The 20091-nt window shown below is 38.9% G+C and overlaps 1 protein-coding gene across 1 annotated transcript in view; it reads left to right on the forward strand.

Moving 5' to 3' along the window:
* The first annotated feature begins 663 nt into the window (after positions 1-663).
* The window catches only part of GPATCH11 (G-patch domain containing 11), a 33429-nt gene continuing 14001 nt past the window's right edge, over positions 664-20091 (forward strand). The window contains exons 1-3 of the mRNA XM_072409241.1: positions 664-805; positions 2719-2945; positions 11458-11499. Of these exons, the coding sequence (XP_072265342.1) occupies positions 744-805; positions 2719-2945; positions 11458-11499 (331 nt within the window). The 5' untranslated portion in view covers positions 664-743. The remainder of the gene's footprint in view (positions 806-2718; positions 2946-11457; positions 11500-20091) is intronic.

Below are 20091 nucleotides of genomic sequence, written 5' to 3' on the forward strand. Positions count from 1 at the left end.
TGTAAATACATTAAAGTAGGACATGCATAAGATTTTAGGCTAATGTTAAAAAGGTTCACCTCACATTTTACTAAGATCTCAAAGTAGTCATGTCTGGTAAAACCATTTTCACCAAGACAATCAGACAGTAAATAAAAACAGGACCAAGGGTTCTAATCATTTCCTACTCCATCCAAAGATAAAATGTATATATAATTCAATGAAATTTTGTCCACAAAGGTTTATTTGTTGCTATTTGTGTAACTGACATAGGAAGTAAGGACATTTTTTAGGACACTAACTATCCTCACTGCCTTCTGACATTGGACATTGACACAATTATTCAAGTTACCAATATTCGTTGTATAAAATATAATTGGAATGATAGTAAAAAGCCACCCAAGTGTTTCACCCAATGACTCACTCTGGCAAGTGGACACAGCAAAGTATTGGAGTAAATGATTTGTGAACTCTAACAACACATTTTTCTATATATAAAACAATTTCTGACAGTGTGTCCAATAACAGATCAGAAACAATAGATAGGGCCGACGCTTTATTTTAACAGCGCTATGCTAAGCCTAAAATTACTGGCATACTTTCAATACTCCAGCACTAAAGATGGTGGATTTATTCGCAACACGTGAGAAATCTATTTCCGGTCGGTTAGAGAGGATTGACGAACCAGTGCAAGCCTAAATAGCTCATTTCCTGTTGCTGGTTTCTTAAATAAAAGAAGCTCTGGCTAAAGGAAACAAATAATAATGAGTAATGTTGTGGAAGACGAGGAGGATGATTACATGTCTGATACCTTCATCAATTCGTTGTAAGCGGTTCATTAGTCTTACAAGTTTAATGTAAAACCGAACCTAATTTGAAAACATTGCAAACAGAGGCTTTTTTTTTTTACAGCAGTTTGTGTATGGACTTGCATGTAGCTTTGTTCTGTTTGTATTAATCATTTACAAAATGCAAAGTAACGTTGTGGACTTATGGTAAATATTTCTATTAGAGCAAAGTGGTAATTTACATCAGAATTAAAATGGTCTTAGGTCCGTGCAGCTATATTGGGGAGTGTGTCATGGTGACAGTGGAGGAGAACGGTACAAAGATGAGCACAGGAAGTACGTGACAATTTGTGTACAACCAGCTTTGCAAAGCTTATAGCATTTTGAAGAAGCTTTTTATTTCCCAACTGTCCCTCTTTTAGACCCTAATGTTCCTATTGCCTTCTCAGTTGTCACTCATTTTGGCTGGGTGTTTATAAATCTCTAAATCATTAAACTATATATCTAGTTAAAAGCATTGTTTTGCTCTAAACCATTCTTAACCTTTAAATTGCTACATTTGACTTTTTGAAAAGCTAAAATAAAGGAAAAGCAGTTGTGAAAACGCATTTGTTGATTTAAGCAGTCATTTTTTGTGTACTTTTTTTGGCTCAACAAAATTGGTGTGTGGTGAGAATTCATACTTTGAGTTTCTATCTTTCCTAATCTCCAAAAGTTGAGAGGTACAAAGCTTTAAAGAAAACACTAGTAACGATATTATTATTGTTAGGATGTTAATGAGATTACTGCCTGCCACTCTAAACAAGTTGCTAGCTTGCTTTTACCAAGGTTCCACGAATTAGGCTACAGTTATATGCTAATGGTATTGAGTAATTAGAATGCACAACTGATTAAAAAAATTCTGTCAAACCTGTATTAATATTGTTACATGCAGGTCTGATTGGGAAGTCTATCTTCCCTTCCACACGTCTGTTGGGATATTTGACACTATTGCAGCTATAATTTAGCTTGAAATTTTGAACTTTTTAAGTTACTTTCAAGGTATACATGAGACCATTTTTTGACACAAGTTTCAATATATTTATTCACTTTTGCTAAACGCTATGAAAGAAGTTGTTTAATGTTTGCAGTATGGTGGCTTGAAGGTTAGCACTCTGGCCGTTGCAGGTTCAAATCTCAGCCCACACACTATCTGCATAGAGTTTGCAGGTTTTGCTTAAGTTTCCTCCCACATTTAAAAAAAAAAAAAAAAAAAAAAAAAAACCTGCAGCTAGGCTTATTGGCTTTCCCCCAAAATTGACCTTAGACTGTATTAAAGATTAACGTACATGAAGACATTAACATATGTCTGAGGTAGGGACATTAGATTGGGATCCCCTTTGAAGGGCAGCTAGTTACATGATTATGAACTTTGTAAAGCGCTGCATAATATGTCAGCTCTGTATAAATACTATATAATAATAATTTGGTTCTCCATGAAGTGTTTTTATTGTTAGTTTTGTGTATTAGATTTTATAATAAAATAGACTGCTTGCTATAAAATAACATTTGCATACACATGTTGTGACATCTGGTTGTTGTTAGATTGCACTTACTGAGACAGTAATGCCCCAATCACACTCTTTCACAGACAGAAAGCATGTAAAATAGTAGCGGGATTCAAGTAGCGGGAAGTTTCTCAGCCATCATGTAGAAAACCTACATTATGAATAGCAATTGAGAAAATAGAGATAAAATGTACACCACACATTTTAGGAAGCACACTCCTAATGATGCTCCAAGTCCATTGAAGGCCTTTGTGCACAGACATAAATATTAGGACTTCACCTTGGTTGTCAAGTACTGCATAGCATCAGTAGCTCACTGAACAATTTGATTGCCTGCTATTTTTGATCTTGGAATGAAAGCTAATATGTTTTAAGTGTGTTTTTTTTTTTTTTTTCCTTATCAGAAAAGATGTTCGACCAGGTATACCTGTACCAAGAAGTGTCAAGGCTTCCTATCAGAAGGAAGAAAGGCAAAAGGAAAGTAACTTGAAAAACAGACAGAAAAGCTTGAAAGAGGTGGAAAAAGAGAGAAGAAATACTGTTCTTAATGAGGCTCTTGGCAATGAAAACAAAGGTTTTGCATTACTTCAGAAGATGGGCTACAAAACAGGTCAAGCCCTTGGCAAAAAAGGTGATTTGTCCTAGATACATTTGTGGAATATACTTTAAAAAGATTTTTGTTCTGTTTATAGTATGTAGTCACACACAGGTGCTTGGTAGGAATTTGTGGGGTGGTTGCTGCAGCTGCACTTGTGTAGTATGTCTTTACATGTTAACATTGGGTGCCAGAAAGAAGATGATGGCAACTGGAAAACCAGACAGCAGAAATTTCAAAAGGTATGCTAGACACTGGATTAGCTTTATCATTTAAATTAGAATTAGTATCCTTTTTGAAAGAGTGTTCATTCTCAACAAAACCAAATTCAGGTGTCCAGGCAGTGTGTCTGACTATGGATATGCATGCTTTGTCTACCTCCTCTCCTAACAATTCTCAGTCATTTGCCCTCTATCTTTATCCAGATAAAATACCTTTGTACTCCCCTTCTATAGTTTAGTGCTTTGTTTCTTACCAAAAGCTATCTTCTAGATTACTGTTTCTCAGCCAGAGTTCTGTGGAACCCTTGGGTTCCTCCAGAGGTTGCTAGTGGCTCCTTGAGTAGTGACAAGTTTGTGACTCTCAGGTCAGTTTAACATATACAATTGTATTTTTGTCTATCTGTAAGGGTAACGGCCTTCGCACTGTCCAGCAATTTAGCACAGATTTCTACTGACCTTAACACCAATGTACTTGCACATGGATATAGTTATTATAGCAGAGGTTCCCAGAGGACATGCTTTTGTCCACCCACTGGACTCTTAGCAACACACAGAAAGAAAATTAAGTCCTAAGCTTTGCCTGTCTACATTTCTAACTCGCAGGTATGTGTGCCAATCAAGTAAGCTCCTCTCTCACAGTTCGTAGTTTCAACAAGCAAGAGAAATTATGAGATTTTCTCTCTTGCGTTTCTTTCAGGACTTAACGCCAGTAAGAGAGGGCATAACCTTAACTTTGAGAGATAAGACTCTTTATGCAGCCTGGGTGTATAATTGTGTGACTTTCCTTGAACCAAGGGAACTGATTTGAGGACAAACCCAGATAATTTTTGTGTGCGCTTTACCAGTAATGTTGATTTGCAAATTACCTGTAAATGACCGGTTCACATTAAGGTAAAAGTAAAGAAAGTCAGTCACCATGACAGGTTATTTGTCACCAACCCTTAACTTTGAAAGGTTTGCAAAACCAGAACTGAAAGGGGTTCTTTCATTATGGTTCCATGTAGATGTAGTTCTAAGCTGTGTGTGTTCTAAGTTCCATTTGAAGAGAAATGTCATGACATAAGGCGGGTGTATTGGTGCTTCCTATACCTGTACATGTAATACCTGCAAATGTGACTTTGAAAGGTCATATGACCAGGTCATCTTTTAATTGCAAAGCTGATTATGTTTCGTTAAGCAGAAAGTTAGTTCAGCTGCATTCTCTAGGCTGCTTCAGCCAAGAAAGGGCATGTGCAGAAGGAGCCCTTTCATTATGTTCCCTGTTCTCGCGCTTGTACAGTGCGAGATCGGGTGTCCAGAACGAAGAACCCGGAAGAAGATAGAAAATGTTGGTGCCCGGGACACAAACAAAGAAACCTCTCTACGGATTGACAGCTACGGTATTAAAAGTAAGTTGTTTTTTTTTTTTTTATTTTGGGTTTAGTTCCGCTTTAAGAAACCAGTGTCTGCTCACTAGACAGCGAATGGCACTGGCACTGAGCAGTACTTGACTGCTTAGTGGGCTGCTGTGGGTCAGACCCTACGTGTGTGCTGTTTTAATTGTTATATGTTTTTCTACTTTCATAACTGAAATCCTATATTGTGGAATTGTATTGTTTTATTCATACAAATTCTTTGCACTTTCAGGACTGCTAAACTGAATTTAAGTTTTTAGTGATCAACTGTGAAGCTTTGGTGGCACACAAGACTCCTGATAAGTAACTGCATGTTAAATTGAACACCATACAGTATATATCATGCACACTGACTTCTAGGGTGGATGTGGCTATTAAACTGGCACAATAAATGACTATAAATATGTGGTTTACTAGCATTTCACCACTTGGGGAAAAAAAGCAAAGGAACCTTAATATTAGGAAGGAACATTAATATTAAAGTGAATATGAACATTTGAATAATTTTAAAATCTTTTTTGCAGGTGCTTAGGTGCACTGTGGTTGACTTACAATTTTTGATTGGTCCTGAGACAGTACTTGTAGCGTCTTACTGGGCTGGTAGACTGCTGGACAACTTCCATAGACTTTTTAGATTGTTTAAATGGTATTTTATAGGCATTTGATACATTTGTGAGAAGATAAATGTGAAAGGAACTAGTGTGCTTTACAGTCAGGCAAGAAGGGGTTTTAAGGTCCAACTCCAGTTTATTTTATTTTATATTTTAAAGTGGAACTAAACTGAAAATAAAATATCATACTTACCTTTAATCCTGCAGATCCCTCAGTGGCGCTGGTCCTTCCCACCACACCCGGTCCTGCATTGTCCTGGAATTCCTCTTCATCCTGGCGCTGCCATCTTCTGTCTTCTCCCGTCTTCCTGGCATGTCACCCAATCTCGAACTGAGCAGGTGCGAGATCGGGTGACGTAGCCCACTGTAAAAGGGTAAAAAAAAAAGAGCCAATCTCACTGCGCTTGCGTGAGATCAGCATCTCTTTCTCTTAATAGAAAAAATGCCCAGAGCCTCCCGGAATGCGTGATGTAGGTATCCTGGGAGGCTCTGCACTCCCATTCAGTCTTGATCGCCGTTGCACTTATACATGCACAAAATAAAAAAAAAAATTAACATTTTTCCTTTACATAAAAGGTTTTCTACCCTTTTATGTAAAATTAAAATGTTGAGTTTAGGTATGTCCATGTCCCTAGCTAACTGCTTGTATGTATTTTTATCTATACAATGGAAAAGAAATATGTGATCATGTATATTTATACCTTATTTATTTATTAAAAAAACTTAACTCGACTTTTCAGGCACTACTTTATAAACCAGTTTCTTTACACCTCATATTACTGTTAAAACCCTAATTTATTTGACATTACAATACATGAAATCTACAACACATTTTGTGAAACAATTGGATGACTACATGGTACTGTATCAAATTAGTCCCACTTGCATTTCAACACACTTAGCAAATTTCTCTTCCTCAGGAAAATATGTAGGACATTACAAAACATTGTGTATATCATCCAATTGAAACCAATTAGTATTACCCATTCCTTTAACTCAGCATGGGAAGACTTTGGATCAAAGTCAGAGTAATATTTAGCTCCACAGAAGCAACGTGAATCTCTTGTAGTTGGTGCATTGTAATGGTGCAAGAAAAAACTTAGGATATACTCCTTCCAAATTTTTAAATTTTCTGTCATATATTTTAATTAGACTTAGAAGTAATTGGTTTATTAAGTAGTACCAGTCTGGTAAAGTTTTTTTTTTTTTTTTCTGATTAAATAAATATGGTTTAATATGGTTAGATGTGACTCTATACACGTTATATTTTATTCAGCATAAAATACTGTTGAAATAATGTATAAATGTCATACTACTCAGATAATGACAGACATATCTGCAGCCAACCCAGCCTTAGTTCCAAGAATTCTATCGGCTCTAAATGAGAAAGTGCTAATAGCTAATCACTCCTTAGTTCATTCAGCTTTGTAAAGATTGAAGAGTTTAGGTTCACCAGTTTTCCCCTTCACATTGGTACCTGACTCACCATACAGATGTCACAGGCCTATAGTGGAATAAAATAAGCCCAAGGACCATTAGAGGGTGGTTTTGCAGGTCTATTTGTTTAACCCATAAAACCCTATGGAGAACATTTCAGTGTATTCCAATACGCTGTAGATTTCAAAACCTTGGCATCAGTCTAGGTCCTAAAAGAACAAGGGCAAGATGAACTTTTTTTTTAATGTACCATTATGCTTTGGCTCCCTCAATGTTCTTACAGTCAAAAACAGTATTTGCTTCTGCATGCCACCTGCCAACTCGGTGCTTAGTGAAGAACTGAAGCACATGCTTTGTGCATGCACCCTCCCATTAACCTGTATTTTACAAATGGTGCTTGAATTGAGAAAGAAGGTCTCTAGAATATTTTTGTGGAAACCACCATTTATTCTCATATTATTATACACATTTGATATTTCATGTTGCACTTATTAAGTCCTAAATCGGCTATTTCTAATCAAAGTGGTAGCTTTAAACGTATCTACAAGCCTGAAATATAGCAGGACAAAACACGCTTAGCTGGCCTTCACTTTTGTCACTTTGCAGTTTGATCTTTGTGTATCTTTGTTCATAAACTGATGTTTTTGTTAATTGGTATCTGAAAAAGACAAAAAAAAACAAATTACTAAATGTTTCCCTCTTATGTATTGTAATATTTTTTTTTTTTTTTTAAATCATAAAGGTTGTTTTTTTTTTTGTAGAACAAATTGTCGGCCATCTTTCATGCAGAGTTGTAAACTTAACACTTTTCCTAGAAAACTCTCATGAAGATGTTATTTGGGGCTTTCAGTGCATTAGTAGCAGCTGTTATTGTTGTTAAGGTTAAGCTCAGTAAGTGTTATTTATTCTGCAGGGGTTGGCTGTTGATCTTTGTGGCAGGCCCACAGTGCATTGTTGCTATTATTTATTGCCAAAGGCAGCAATATATATTTTCTGTTTTTATCACAAAGTGTATTCATGTCCATTTATATAGAGCAAGTCAGATAAAAAGGCAATTCTCCGTTCCAAAGCACAAAGTATAAAATACATTCTTCAAACAGGTGCATAAGAATTGCTTCCCAGTTAGTATGGAGAAAGTAAAGTGTTGTGGCACTGTCCACCTAATAAAATGTAAAATAAGAATTCTAGCAGCAAAAGTATTTCCCCAATAAGACATTTGAATTACAGAATGTGCAGCCTGTTTCTGCAAAGAACATAAATCTGGATTCTGAGAAACTAGAAAAAGTAAAGTCTGTGCAGACCCTGGTGTACAGTCCAGGTTTATATTGACTTATTAATTCAGAGTTCTTTATTCTGCAGAAATGTGTCCTATGACGTAGTCCTGTGGTGACCAACCTTTTTTCATCTAAGGGTCGGTGCTGGCATTGAGAAAAAAATTACAAGCCACAATGCAAACAAACATTAAAGATGTATGTTTAAAACTAGAATAGTTTTAATTTAAAATGAAAATGAATTGAAATGTTTCTAGTTACCGTACCATACAGCACCAAATAAAATGAAAATATAAAATCAAGAATTTCTGCACTCACCATTTTATGCTCATTTTATTAATGACAGATACAAAACTAATACTATCATACAGTGGTGACCAGTCTTTTATTGCTCCCCGCCCACCATTTCCGTAGGACCTGAAACTACACCATACAATTATAGAGGCCACTAACCTTCTTTGTACCCTAAAATCTCTGCAATGGATACTTCCAGAGAAATGCAATTTACATGACAGATAGCCAAGGGGGACATGTTTTTACTACTCCATCTTCGGCTCCCCGCTCTTTAAAAGTAAAGTGTTCACAGAAGGTAAGTGGCTATTAAATGTGTCAGGATGGCATGGTATGATAGCTATAGTTTTTCTTACCCTGTGATGGTTCCGCAGCAAAAAATTTTTAGAGGGAGTTACACACGAGTCCCCCACTTATCCTACATTTTATTATACCTACAGCTTCCATTTTAGGAGAAATTAGGGTTCAAAGAACAAAAGCAGACATTTATATGAGACCGGGCACAGTGGTATGGTAGGAGAGATAAGTTTTTAGTGGGGGTGGGTTAGCCAGGGGACTCCCCATTTATCCTACATTTTCCTTTCTCTACTGATAAAGAGAAATTGGGGTTCACAGAAGGTAAGGGCCCGCTATGTGTGACAGGGTAGCATGATATGATGGGTATAACATTTTAATAAGGAGGGTGAGCAAAAGGGGTTACCTACTGGCTTCCACATTTCCATTTGCCAACATCCCTCTGTTCTGAAAAATTGGGTTCACAGAAGCTGTGTGGCCAGCTGTATGTAATAGGCACCCCACCAGCCCCTGCAGATTTGACTCCAGGCGGCAGTGAGCGGTACTGAGCGTCTCCCCAGGGCCAAGGTTCCATGATTTGAGGAAAGGGGGAACCACACCACAACCTTTACGCCAACCTGAACGCAGCCTTGAAGTTTTGTGAATTTCAAAGTAGAACCGCAGCGCGACAATTAATAGTACACTAATTTGTATTGCCACAGAAGTTGCCCCAGGGTTCCCCAACATGCAAACTGAGTTTGTGTAACCTGGTAACCTGTAGCCCTCTTTAATGTGAAAATATCCATGATTGTTATTAAAATTTTGAGATTGTGACCCCCAATATGGTAACTTTTATGTTTAGGGAGTTGAAATTACTTTTAGTTACAGCTCTCATTGTCCCCTTTGCACTCTGCACTCTATGATCAGTGAAGGAGATATGAAGGTTTATACATGGGTATAATGACAGCTGCATGGACACACAGACACAGCTCTCATGCTGCCGCTGTTGGGATTATCTCACAGTACAAGGTGGGTGAGAAAAAGCAGTCTCAGCTAATTGCCAGGTTCTATAGTACACACCAACTCTTAAGGAGTTAACACTAAGCCAACTCAGGAAGCTCTCTCTCCTGGCAGCACAATCTCATTGAGCAACATAGGAGATTTGTGCGCCCTATCTCCTGCAAAAAACAATAAACCATGGCCCCTTTAAAGCAGATGAAAAAATAGTCACTCTAGTATGTTTTTGAAAAGTGTCTATTGTTCAGGCCTGTACAATTTAATTTTTTTCAAAATATGAGGAAAAGTAATTATATTATTTTGATCAGCTCTTTTACATATAACCTGCAAAACATGTAGAACAGTGGTCCCCAACCTTTTGGACGTCATGGACCACTAAATTTGCTGACTCCGAACTGCAGGGAGCCGTGTGTCACTCAAACGGGAAGAAACTTCCCCCGGAGTGATGTCATGATGCCAGAACATGCCCACTCTCTGAGCCTGCAATGCATACGTGAGACATGGTCCGTGGCTCTGGCAAGTGTGCCCACCCCAAGCAGGGTCCTTCTCCTGACCCCACATCCTTCTGCATCGGCCAGCTCTGCAGACCACCAAAATTTTCTTGCTGACCACAGGTTGGGGACCGCTGATGTAGACCACAAATGAATATTAAGTTCTTGACTACAGACTTTGCAGCATGCTTTAAAGATGCCCTTCCTGATTCTGAGTTTTGTATAGTAAAGGTGGCTGTACAAAAGACATATTTATTTTATAATTTAAAAAAACAAACATTAAATGTAACTGTAATTAAATGTTGGATGAAGTAGTGAATTCTTTTTTGACTAATATATTAAACATTGATTAGGAATGTTTTTTCAGTGTTCAGTATGCAGCAAGGAACTCTCTGTAACAACTGCTAGCAATTGGGAGTGCTTTCCACAGCTTACACTAATATCCACTATGTTTGTTGTCATTAAAACCATGGGGGAATGTTCCCATTGACAGGCGGTTAGTAGGGAGTTTTCTTAGCCTCACAGGCTGTTCTGGTCAATAGGTTCTCTGCGGTAAGCAGGTAAGTGATCACTATCAGCTTTTGTTTGTTTACACTGATCATGCACCTCTTAAGCACTGTATGGCAACTTATAGCCTGTGACCACCGCATACCGCAGACACCCTAATGAAAAGCAGCCCATATATTGATCTCTTTGGTGATTGTGCATTTGTTTTTGCCCTGCTTTACTCTTTACAACTGAAGAAGAGCTTTGGTTATAGATATCAGAGTTCAACTTTCATGGACAGACCAAAAAAACCTGTTTTATATTCCTTAATTATATAAATATGGTGATACATTTTATATTCTAGTGTATTAATTAGGAAGACAAGGGGAAAGACCACCCCCCTAGTTTCCCCAGGCCTTCCAGATACAGCAAAGACATTTTGTATGATCACATTTCTTCCTTACAATTTGTCCGTCCCTGTGGCTTACTATATACTGCTGTTCCTGCAGTCTACCACTTTTTGAAGTCCATAACTAAGCTCTCCTCTCTTTTTCAAGCGGTGAACCTGTTAGATGTGTCCTTGATATGCAGTCCGTGCCAGAGAGGGATTTGGGGACTACCCAATAAGAAACAACTGGGCCTCTGGGGACACAGTTAAGCAGAGTTTTTTTCACTGTGTATACATGGAGTGGTTTATATGCGGAATAATATTTATTTTCCCAATGCTTCTGGAAACAGTTGACAAAGTAAAGGGTTGCTTTAAATATAGTGTTGGCATTTAAGTAATTTATGATTCCAGTCTGATATCTGTTGTAAACAGTTTAGGGCACTCAAAGCAACGAAAAAAATCTATAATAATTTAAAAACATTACTACTTTATTAGGTAAAGGTCTAACTTATTGGAGCAGAAACAAAACATACACTCTCCTCGTTATGCACAACTGCAAATTTTGACATATTGCTTTCTATATTCAGTTCAAGCAGAGCAATGAAAACTGTTAAACTGCATGGTTCATTGTTTATCATTAATTATATATATATTTTTTTTTGTTACAGGTCATGGTATTATTGAACCAATTCCACTGAATATTAAAACAGGTTGGTATCTTTGCAATATATCTAAGGGCATTTTCACCAAGTGATTGTGATATCTACAGTATTGTGATCCTTTGTTTTTGTAAAGAATTAATTTACAGCCGTTTTTTTTTTTTCTGTAGTGTTATTGTGTTCCAACAATTCAAATGTTTTGTGGCTCCATCTTTAAGTGTATGACATTGCTTAATTTGAAGGTAGCAGTAGCAGGTTTATGAACTACTCATGTACAATTCAGCTGCTTCTAAGCAGCAGCTCTACTGTGGATAACTACAGTTGTCAAGTGAAAAGATATTTATTGTTGACATAAATCTCTGCTACAGAGTTGTAGATGTGACCCATCTCGTAGTTCTTCTTTATCAAGTAATTCTCGTTTTATAAAGTAAACAAGCTAGTAATCACAGTAGAGTTCTCGCTACTTACCAAAGTAGGTGAGCAAAACAGGCATACATTTTATGTTACCATGAATTATTTGTGTATTTTTTACCCTTTATTTAAAAATGTAAAGAAGGCATTCTGATAAGAAACACCAACAAGCAATCATCTTGCTAGTTTAGCGAATATGTGAATATAGTTGCATAGCAGTACAAAAACTACACAAAGCTGTACAACGTAATAAAGTAAGGCTATGTTCAGACTGGCCATTAGGTTGTAGTGTGGTTACTGCTGCCTTCGTGACGAAGCTACAAGTAGCTTCTATTTGCAGTAGCCCCATGGAGAAAGAATGGAGGTAGCAATGAGCGGTACAGTACTTCTACCTCCACCACCCGTGTGTGACTGAGCAACAATGTGTCTGCTACTGGCGGTTGTGCAGGATTGTTTGATCCAACGGCAGGTCTGAACCTAGCCTAAGAGTGGAAACCTGCTAGTTTTGGTAAATATGAAATATTGACATGAGGCATGACACCCCTGTTCAGACTTCAATTTTTCACCAATAGTAGTAGCTTAGCCAAGAGTACATACAGTGGAGTGAAACAGTATTGAACTCATCAACATTTTTAAGTAAATATATTTCTGGGCTAATGACATGACATTTACTCCAGATATCAGTAACATATTGATAACTTATACATGCATGACTTAAAACAAAAATGTCCAGTGGCAAAGTTTAGGAGATGAATAGGTAACACTGAAATTTACACCCATGAACAAGTCAGAATAATGGACAACTGGAGAGAGGAGTAGGCAGGATTTATCATCAAGAATAGCAGTGCCTATTCTCGGCTTGTAGAAGGTAATGCCCCAAATATAACCTGTACATGAGCTTCAGTTAGGATCAACAGAAGTTAAGTTTGGGGTTTATGTCAGAGTGGGAGTTGTTGTTACTTGTTTTCCGGGTAAGTCAGTGGTGTTCCTTATAATGATGCATGTTGGTGCATGACCCAATTCCTTGCTTTGAAAACATGTTGAGAAAAATTTGTAGTTCTTTTCATAGGTTGCCTAAATGCCATTTATATGAGTTTGATTAAGTTCCTGTTTAAGAGTCAGAGAAGCATATATGCAAAGCTAACACCCCACCCCGCTCCAAAAAAGAAAAAAAAATGCTTTCTAAGGTTACATACACCCGTCAGATTATTCTCGTCCGATAATCGCCTCAAGGCTAGTATTGGATGAGAATCTGGCGTGTGTACAGTGCTTGTCCGACGTCGTTCAAGGATCTGTCTTGGCGGATCGACGAATGATCATAATACAAGTGAAGGGGATAGAGCACCACTGGGTGCCGCTCCTTCGTTCTCCCCCCTCCTTTCTCCGTAGAGCAGAATGGCGCTGTACATGCATCATGCAATGTTCAGTCTTTTGTCGTTGATAAGGACCGTGAAAGATCCTTTCCAACAACGAATTATTGAACATGTGTATGCAGCCTAAGATTTGTTAGTGAAGTATCGGCAGGAAAGATCTTCTATGCTGGTCAATGCTGGTCTTCTAGAAGAAAATATACCAACCCCTGGGTCCATTATTTGGTTAGTTGCTAATTATGTGGAATTGCTAAAAGAATATTATCCCCTTTAGTTTTGTGAGTGTAACCAATGACAAGTCCATGGGGATGCTGTCTGCTCTGTTTTGTTTGGCATAATACTCCAGTTCCTATTTAGTAGCAAAGTAAATTTGAGCATAACATTTCATTCTTACACCACAGTAATTATTTTCCAATTTATGCTGAGGAAATATCTCTAGCCCTCAACAGTGGAATCAAAGCCTGAATACAAGTGAGTGTTCATTTGTACTTTAATATACAGTTCAATTCCTTTTGGTGGGGGGTAATCTGACATATGTACAGCAGTTATGTGATGTTGTTACACTGTCCATCATGGCGGATCCATTAATGCCGATCAAGAACAACCATTATAAATGTCAATGAAGAGCATAGTAGTATAGTAGGAGCATAGTAAGGTTGCGCCCCCCCCCCCACACACACACACATAGAACAGAATGGTCACTGTGTGGAGAAAGTAAAAGGGAAAGCAGAAACCTTTAAAAACGTGGTAACAAGTCTGCTTAAGTCTTTGCACTCTCTCCAATTTCACAATGTCTTTTTTGGTAACTTGTGCCCAAAACTGGACTGCATATTCCGGATGTGGTCTGACCAATGCTTTGTACAGGGGCAGGATAATGTCTCCATCTCTGCACTCTATTCCCCCTTTATTACAAGAAAGTACTTTGCTAGCTTTAGATATTGCAGCTTGGCATTGCTTGCCACAATCAGCTCTTGGAGGACACATGAATGTAATCCATCAGGTCCTGGTGCTTTGTCAACCTAAATTTTTCAAAGCTGTTTCTCAATCATATCAATTCTGAGCCATTGTGACTCATTTAAGGCAGTGACATTGCTACTATAAATTTGGATTTGAGCTCTGCCATTTTCCTTTGTGTTTAGTAAATCTGCCTTTTCTTTATTCCCAGTTACCAACCCAGCGACATACTTTAAGGGGCCTACATGCTCAGATCTAATCTTTTTGCTAATAATATATTTTAAAAAATTGGGGGTTTCCCCCCTTCCCTTGCACTTTCCCTCCTTCATTTTTATATTTTTGCAATGCCCTTTTATTGTTCCTTATGGCTTTTTTAACATCAGATGTGAGCCCCGGCAAATGGCAATTGTGAATGGTGAGAATCATGTCATTATGAAAGTTTCTTGTAGACAAATTAGATGTTTTCAAAACAATAGAACCTTTCTAAAAAGAACATTTGTCTTTATTGGAGGTTAATGTAAAAGTCATTATGGAGTAAAGGGTACAGCCCAAATAACTTTCAAGCAAAAAATGATTAGTGTAGATCATAGGAAAGATCTAGGTCTATCAGTCTAGGAAAGAATGAGATAGTGGGCGAGAGAGAGATCAGTGATAAGTCGAGTGAAATTTAAGCAATTGGATAGCAAATAGGGAAGGATACAGAGAATAGGGAGATGTGAAAAGTGGAAAAAAAGTAAAGGAAATGACATTATTTGAATAAGGGTAGGGCAAATAGAAAGTAAGGAATCAGTTTGGCTGTCAGGTTTTTAAACTTGTAGGTAATTAACCAGGCAAAAAAGTTTTTGAACTGCGAATGCTTGAAGAAAAGACTGCAACCAGGCTGGCAAGTTTATTTTTGTGTGTGTGTGTGTGTCAACCAACAAGAGGAAAAGCTTTAGGACGGAAAATCTTAAGACCTTGCCTAATCATTTTAATATGGGTGACCTCGGCACTGTAATACTTTAACTTTTATATTGGCAACCAATTTTGAAATCTTTTGCAAGTTAGAAAGAAAAAAAATTATGTGAATTGATTGTTATCATCATAGCGCTGAGCATATTCATTTCGTTTATGTGAAATTTCTCAAGGCTACACATTTGAACAAGTTGTGTTATTATAGAAAAATATTCTCAAATTGCTGAAATTATTTTTTCCTGGACAATTTAGACATACTTTGTACTTTATGTGAAGCAATGTACATTCAAGGTTTTGATGAGGGCATCTCACTGTAATTTGATATAGTTATAAAGGTACATTTCTGCAATCATCTTGAAACAACCTTTGGCTTATGAAGCAAATGATGCTAAAATCTAGGAATTGGGCTTCAAGGCTACTTTTCTAGATCCAATGAAATTGTATGCTTATTACATCCAGATATGCACCACAGATTAAAATCATTCATTATATAGGCTTCTATATTAAATTACTGAATGTATGTTTTAAGTCATTAGCTTTTTTTCCTGCCAATTCGTTTTTTTTACCCATGATAAATAGGATATAACATATACTAAGGATCTTCAAATCTACATATTTTCCATTGGTAGTGGACCTGTGGAATAATAATATAGCAGCAATATTGTTATGTTTTGCACTATATGTGTAAAAACAGGAGATTCTTAAAGATAGTAAAAAATAATTTCTCTGCATACAAAGAAAATATATTTTATACATTTCCAACCTAAATGTAAAATACCTTGCACTTGTGAATTTGCAAAACAACCACAATACCTAAATTTGTAAAAATCGGGAACACATTTACAGCTAATAAATATTGTACTTGGATGGTTGAAAAATGTCTTTTACTTTTGGTGTGTGTTTTACCTGCATAGCTGCTTTTTTTTTTTCTTTTAATTATTACTGAAATACTTTTTACTGGCATATTGGGGCTGGCATACCCCCATGTCATAGTACATTAGCAGTGACTGGTTCTTTTTTATGGAGATCTAGTACACTGTCTAGAGAATGTAGAATGAGGAGAAAAAGTATCTTATCTGCATCCTAACAGGCCAGTGACTGGTTAATGAATCTCTGAAATTAAAGTGTCTAAATCTGATTAAATTTGTATTCATATAATCCAACCATATGTGTCACTGAGAGATTATTGAAACTGCCATTGCTGACCTATTTTTAAAATATACTGCATTCCAATTTGGTGTTCTGATCCTCTGCCTTTAATACTCTTTATTTAACTGACACAGAATGAGTGTGCAGCTCCAATTGACACACAACTTTCCACACAGTTACCTTCATGTTTGTTCCATGTGTACAGTTGGTATACGTGTTCACAGGTGCCAGAAGTTGATTACCTCCATGCATACCGTTGTGCAGTAGTTCTCAGAAACACCAGTAATACAACATTATATTATTTTAATGATTCAAAGAAAACCAAAATCTTGTAAATGTTTGAGTCTCTAAAGAAGAATGCAGGCACTGCTATTTTTTGAACTGCCTAATATTTCCTTGTATTCACTTTCTGTAAAACAATAACACAAATGTAAGGCATTTTTCTTCATGTTTTTATTTGCATTAGAATTTCCAGTGTTTCTAATCCATATCTTAGCTTTTCTTTTCATACACCTATATGCATGTGCTTTATTTATGTTTTTAAAGACTGCTTTTATTCTAAATACAACTGTATGACCGAATCAACTAAAACCAGAAGATCAGCTTAACATCCAGGTGATTAGAATTAGTTTAGCATTGGCATTCTGCATAATGTCTCGGTATGGGGCACAGAGACAGTAAAGATCAATTAATGTGATTTGTTGATGATGATGAGTTATCTGAATGGGAGTCCTAAACTTGCTTTTACATTTTCAGTTGTGAGCCTGTTTGAATTTGGATTGTTATTACTAGTGTTGGTCGAATACCTCACTATTCGGTTCGACCTCTATTCGGTCGAATAATGCATAATTATTCGGTTGATCGAACGTCGAATTCGAACTCCATTAAAGTCCATAGGGGAAAATTGGGTTGTTTTTCTGGACTGTGTAGAGCTTCTACAGCCCTCTAAATACATTTAAAGAGACATGACATGACTCCCCAGCTCTGCACAACACTATAAGTAAAAAAAATATATATATTTATAAAAAGGAAGTCTTTTTTTTTCTGTTGCAAGGCCATTTTATGGGGCCGTCCAGGGAACATGCCGGATTTTATACGATCTCCGAGTAGAGACAGAGGGGCACCAGGGGGTTCCTCTGGTCCAAAAATTAGCCACCAGGTTTCACTGCTCCGTTACAAGCCATACACAGGGTTCAGAGTACAGGCAGAGGTCTCTGAGGGGGGTCTTTCAGTCAAAAAATTAGACAATTCTGTTATAAGTTACAAGTGACAGGTGGCAGCAGCAGGAGGAGGAGACGATGGGCACTGAGACGGAGCGGGGACCGCATTGGTAACTGGCATCTCGAGCTGGGTGGAATGCATCATCAATGCCACCTAGATGGCTGTAATGCCATATTTATGAATGGAGTATTGAAAGGTGGCAACAGCAGGAGGAGGAGGCGGTGGGCCCTGAGATGGATCGTGGACAGCATTGGTACCTGACATCCAGAGCTGGGTACTGGGCAGGCGGCATCAGTTACAGCATGAGGAGGAGGCGGTGGGCCCTGAGAAGGAGCAAGGGCGGCATTAGAGGTTGAGGCCATCACCTATATGGACAGCGTAGAAGCTGTACCTATTGGAGACATAAATGGATGAGCGAGATTCCAATCTGTCCCTACCTACTATGTAGCGAAACCACATGAAACGGAACAAGCTTGGCGGAATCAGCGGGAAAGAACACCCTGTTGAGCTTGAGCTTGAGTCTAGTCTGGCATCTAGAGCTGGGCATTGGGCAGGCGGCAGCAGTAACAGCATGAGGAGGAGGTGGCAGGCCCTGAGACAGAGTGTGGACAGCATTACAGCTTGAGGCCATCATCCTTTATTGACAGGGTAGAAGGTGTAGCTATTGGGATTAATGAGATTCCCACAGTGGCGGTGGGCCCTGAGATGTAGTGTGGATGACTGTGTTACTCCTCCTGCTCTTCTCCTCCTCCTCCTCCTCCTCCTCATGCTGTTACTGCTGCTGCCTGCCCAGTACCCAGCTCTAGATGACAGTTACCAATGCTGTCCACGCTCCGTCTCAGAGCCCACCGCCTCCTCTTCCTACTGTTTCTGCTGCACGCCCCAGGCTTAATCAATATGAGCCATCAGGATGCTGGTATACTTCCGATGAGCCAGCTGATTCGAGTGGGTGGCATCTTTAACCCTGGAGCGCAGCTCAAAGCGTAAGTGGAAGTGCATGTCAATCACATCCAATTGGTGCAAATCTGCCAGTGTGGCGCTGTAGAAATTCCCTTCTATGATGTCCCAGCGCACATTAGGAATTGGTTACTCTAGCACTTCATCAGCTTTGAATCCAACAGACATGGACACGTTGCATATCGCCAGACATTTGGGGCTGAGCACCGCGGTGAGCCGAATAAACAGGTGGTCCAGGTTGGTTTTGTACATTTGCAGTGATTGCTCATGATACCTGATAACATCCTATATACACGAGTTGATGATGACAACGTCTAGCTGAGGTCCATGTTGGAAGTTGGCCAGCACGCTTTCTATGTACTCTGAAGAAACACGGGTCAGGAAATAGAACCGTACAAGATGGTGGTCAGTTCTGTAATGACGCACTTGGCGGTAAATTATGCCAACGTGCATTTCACCCAGGGATCCCCCAACGTGTTGTTTGCAATTGACATCTCACCCTTCCCTTTCAGCTGCTTCTCAGTCCGAAAGCCATCATTCTGCAGTATGAGAAGATCCTTGTTGACGGATCTTTGAATGGAGTCTCCCAGGACGGCCACATACTTGTTGTGGAGAAGTCTCTGGACGTCTGCTGAGCTCAATACCTTCATGGCCCAATGTGGTCATCCAGGACCTCTTAGTTCCCGTTAAATATACCGGTGTCTCCCATCTCATCCCCCCAACATATACATAGGGACTGCTGTCCCAGTTCCGGGGTAACATACACAGAAATTCAGTCTGATAAAGTGTGGTACTGATGGATGAAGCAGAAGATGTGGCCTTCTACATTAAATTACAAATTTCAGATTACACACCTGCATTACACACTTTGGGGTGTCATTAAAGATGCACTACACCCAGCTCTGGATGCCAGTTACTAATGCCTTCCACACTCCGTCTCATGGCCTGGTTTCGAGTGAAAGCACATGAAAGGGAACGGCTTGGCAGAATCAGCAGGGAAATAAAACCCTGTTGAGCTTGAGTCCACTCTGGCATTTAAAGCTGGGTACTGGGCAGTGGGCTGGCAGCAGTAATAGCAGGAAGAGTAGGCAGTGGGCCCTGAGTAGTGTGGATGGCATTAACTGGCATCTAGAGATGGGTACTGGGAGGAGGAGGCGGTAGGCCCTGAGATGGAGCAAGGACGGCATTAGTGGTTGAGGCCATCACCTATATGGACAGTGTAGAAGCTGTAGCTACTGGAGACATTGCTGTGTAGGGTACTGCCTTTTCCTAGCTGTAACTTTGTAAAAATGCGGCATGTACAGCGTTGTTAACTGGCATCTACAGACGGGTACTGGGCAGGCGGCAGCAGTAACAGCAGGAGGAAGAGGTGGTGGGCTCTGAGACAAAGTGTGGACAGCATTAGTAACTAACATCTAAAGTAGGGTATTGGGCAGGCGGCAGCATCAGTAACGGCAGAAGAAGGAGGCGGTGGGCCCTGAGACGAAGTTTGGACGACATAAGTAACTGGCATCTACAGTTGGGTACTGAGCAGGCAGCAGCGGTAACAGCATGAGGAGGAGGCATTTAGCACTGAGACGGAGTGTGGATGACATTAGTAATTGGCATCTAGAGTTGGGTACTAGGC

Source organism: Pyxicephalus adspersus, chromosome 4 (genome assembly GCF_032062135.1).
Source record: "Pyxicephalus adspersus chromosome 4, UCB_Pads_2.0, whole genome shotgun sequence".
NCBI lineage: Eukaryota > Metazoa > Chordata > Amphibia > Anura > Pyxicephalidae > Pyxicephalus > Pyxicephalus adspersus.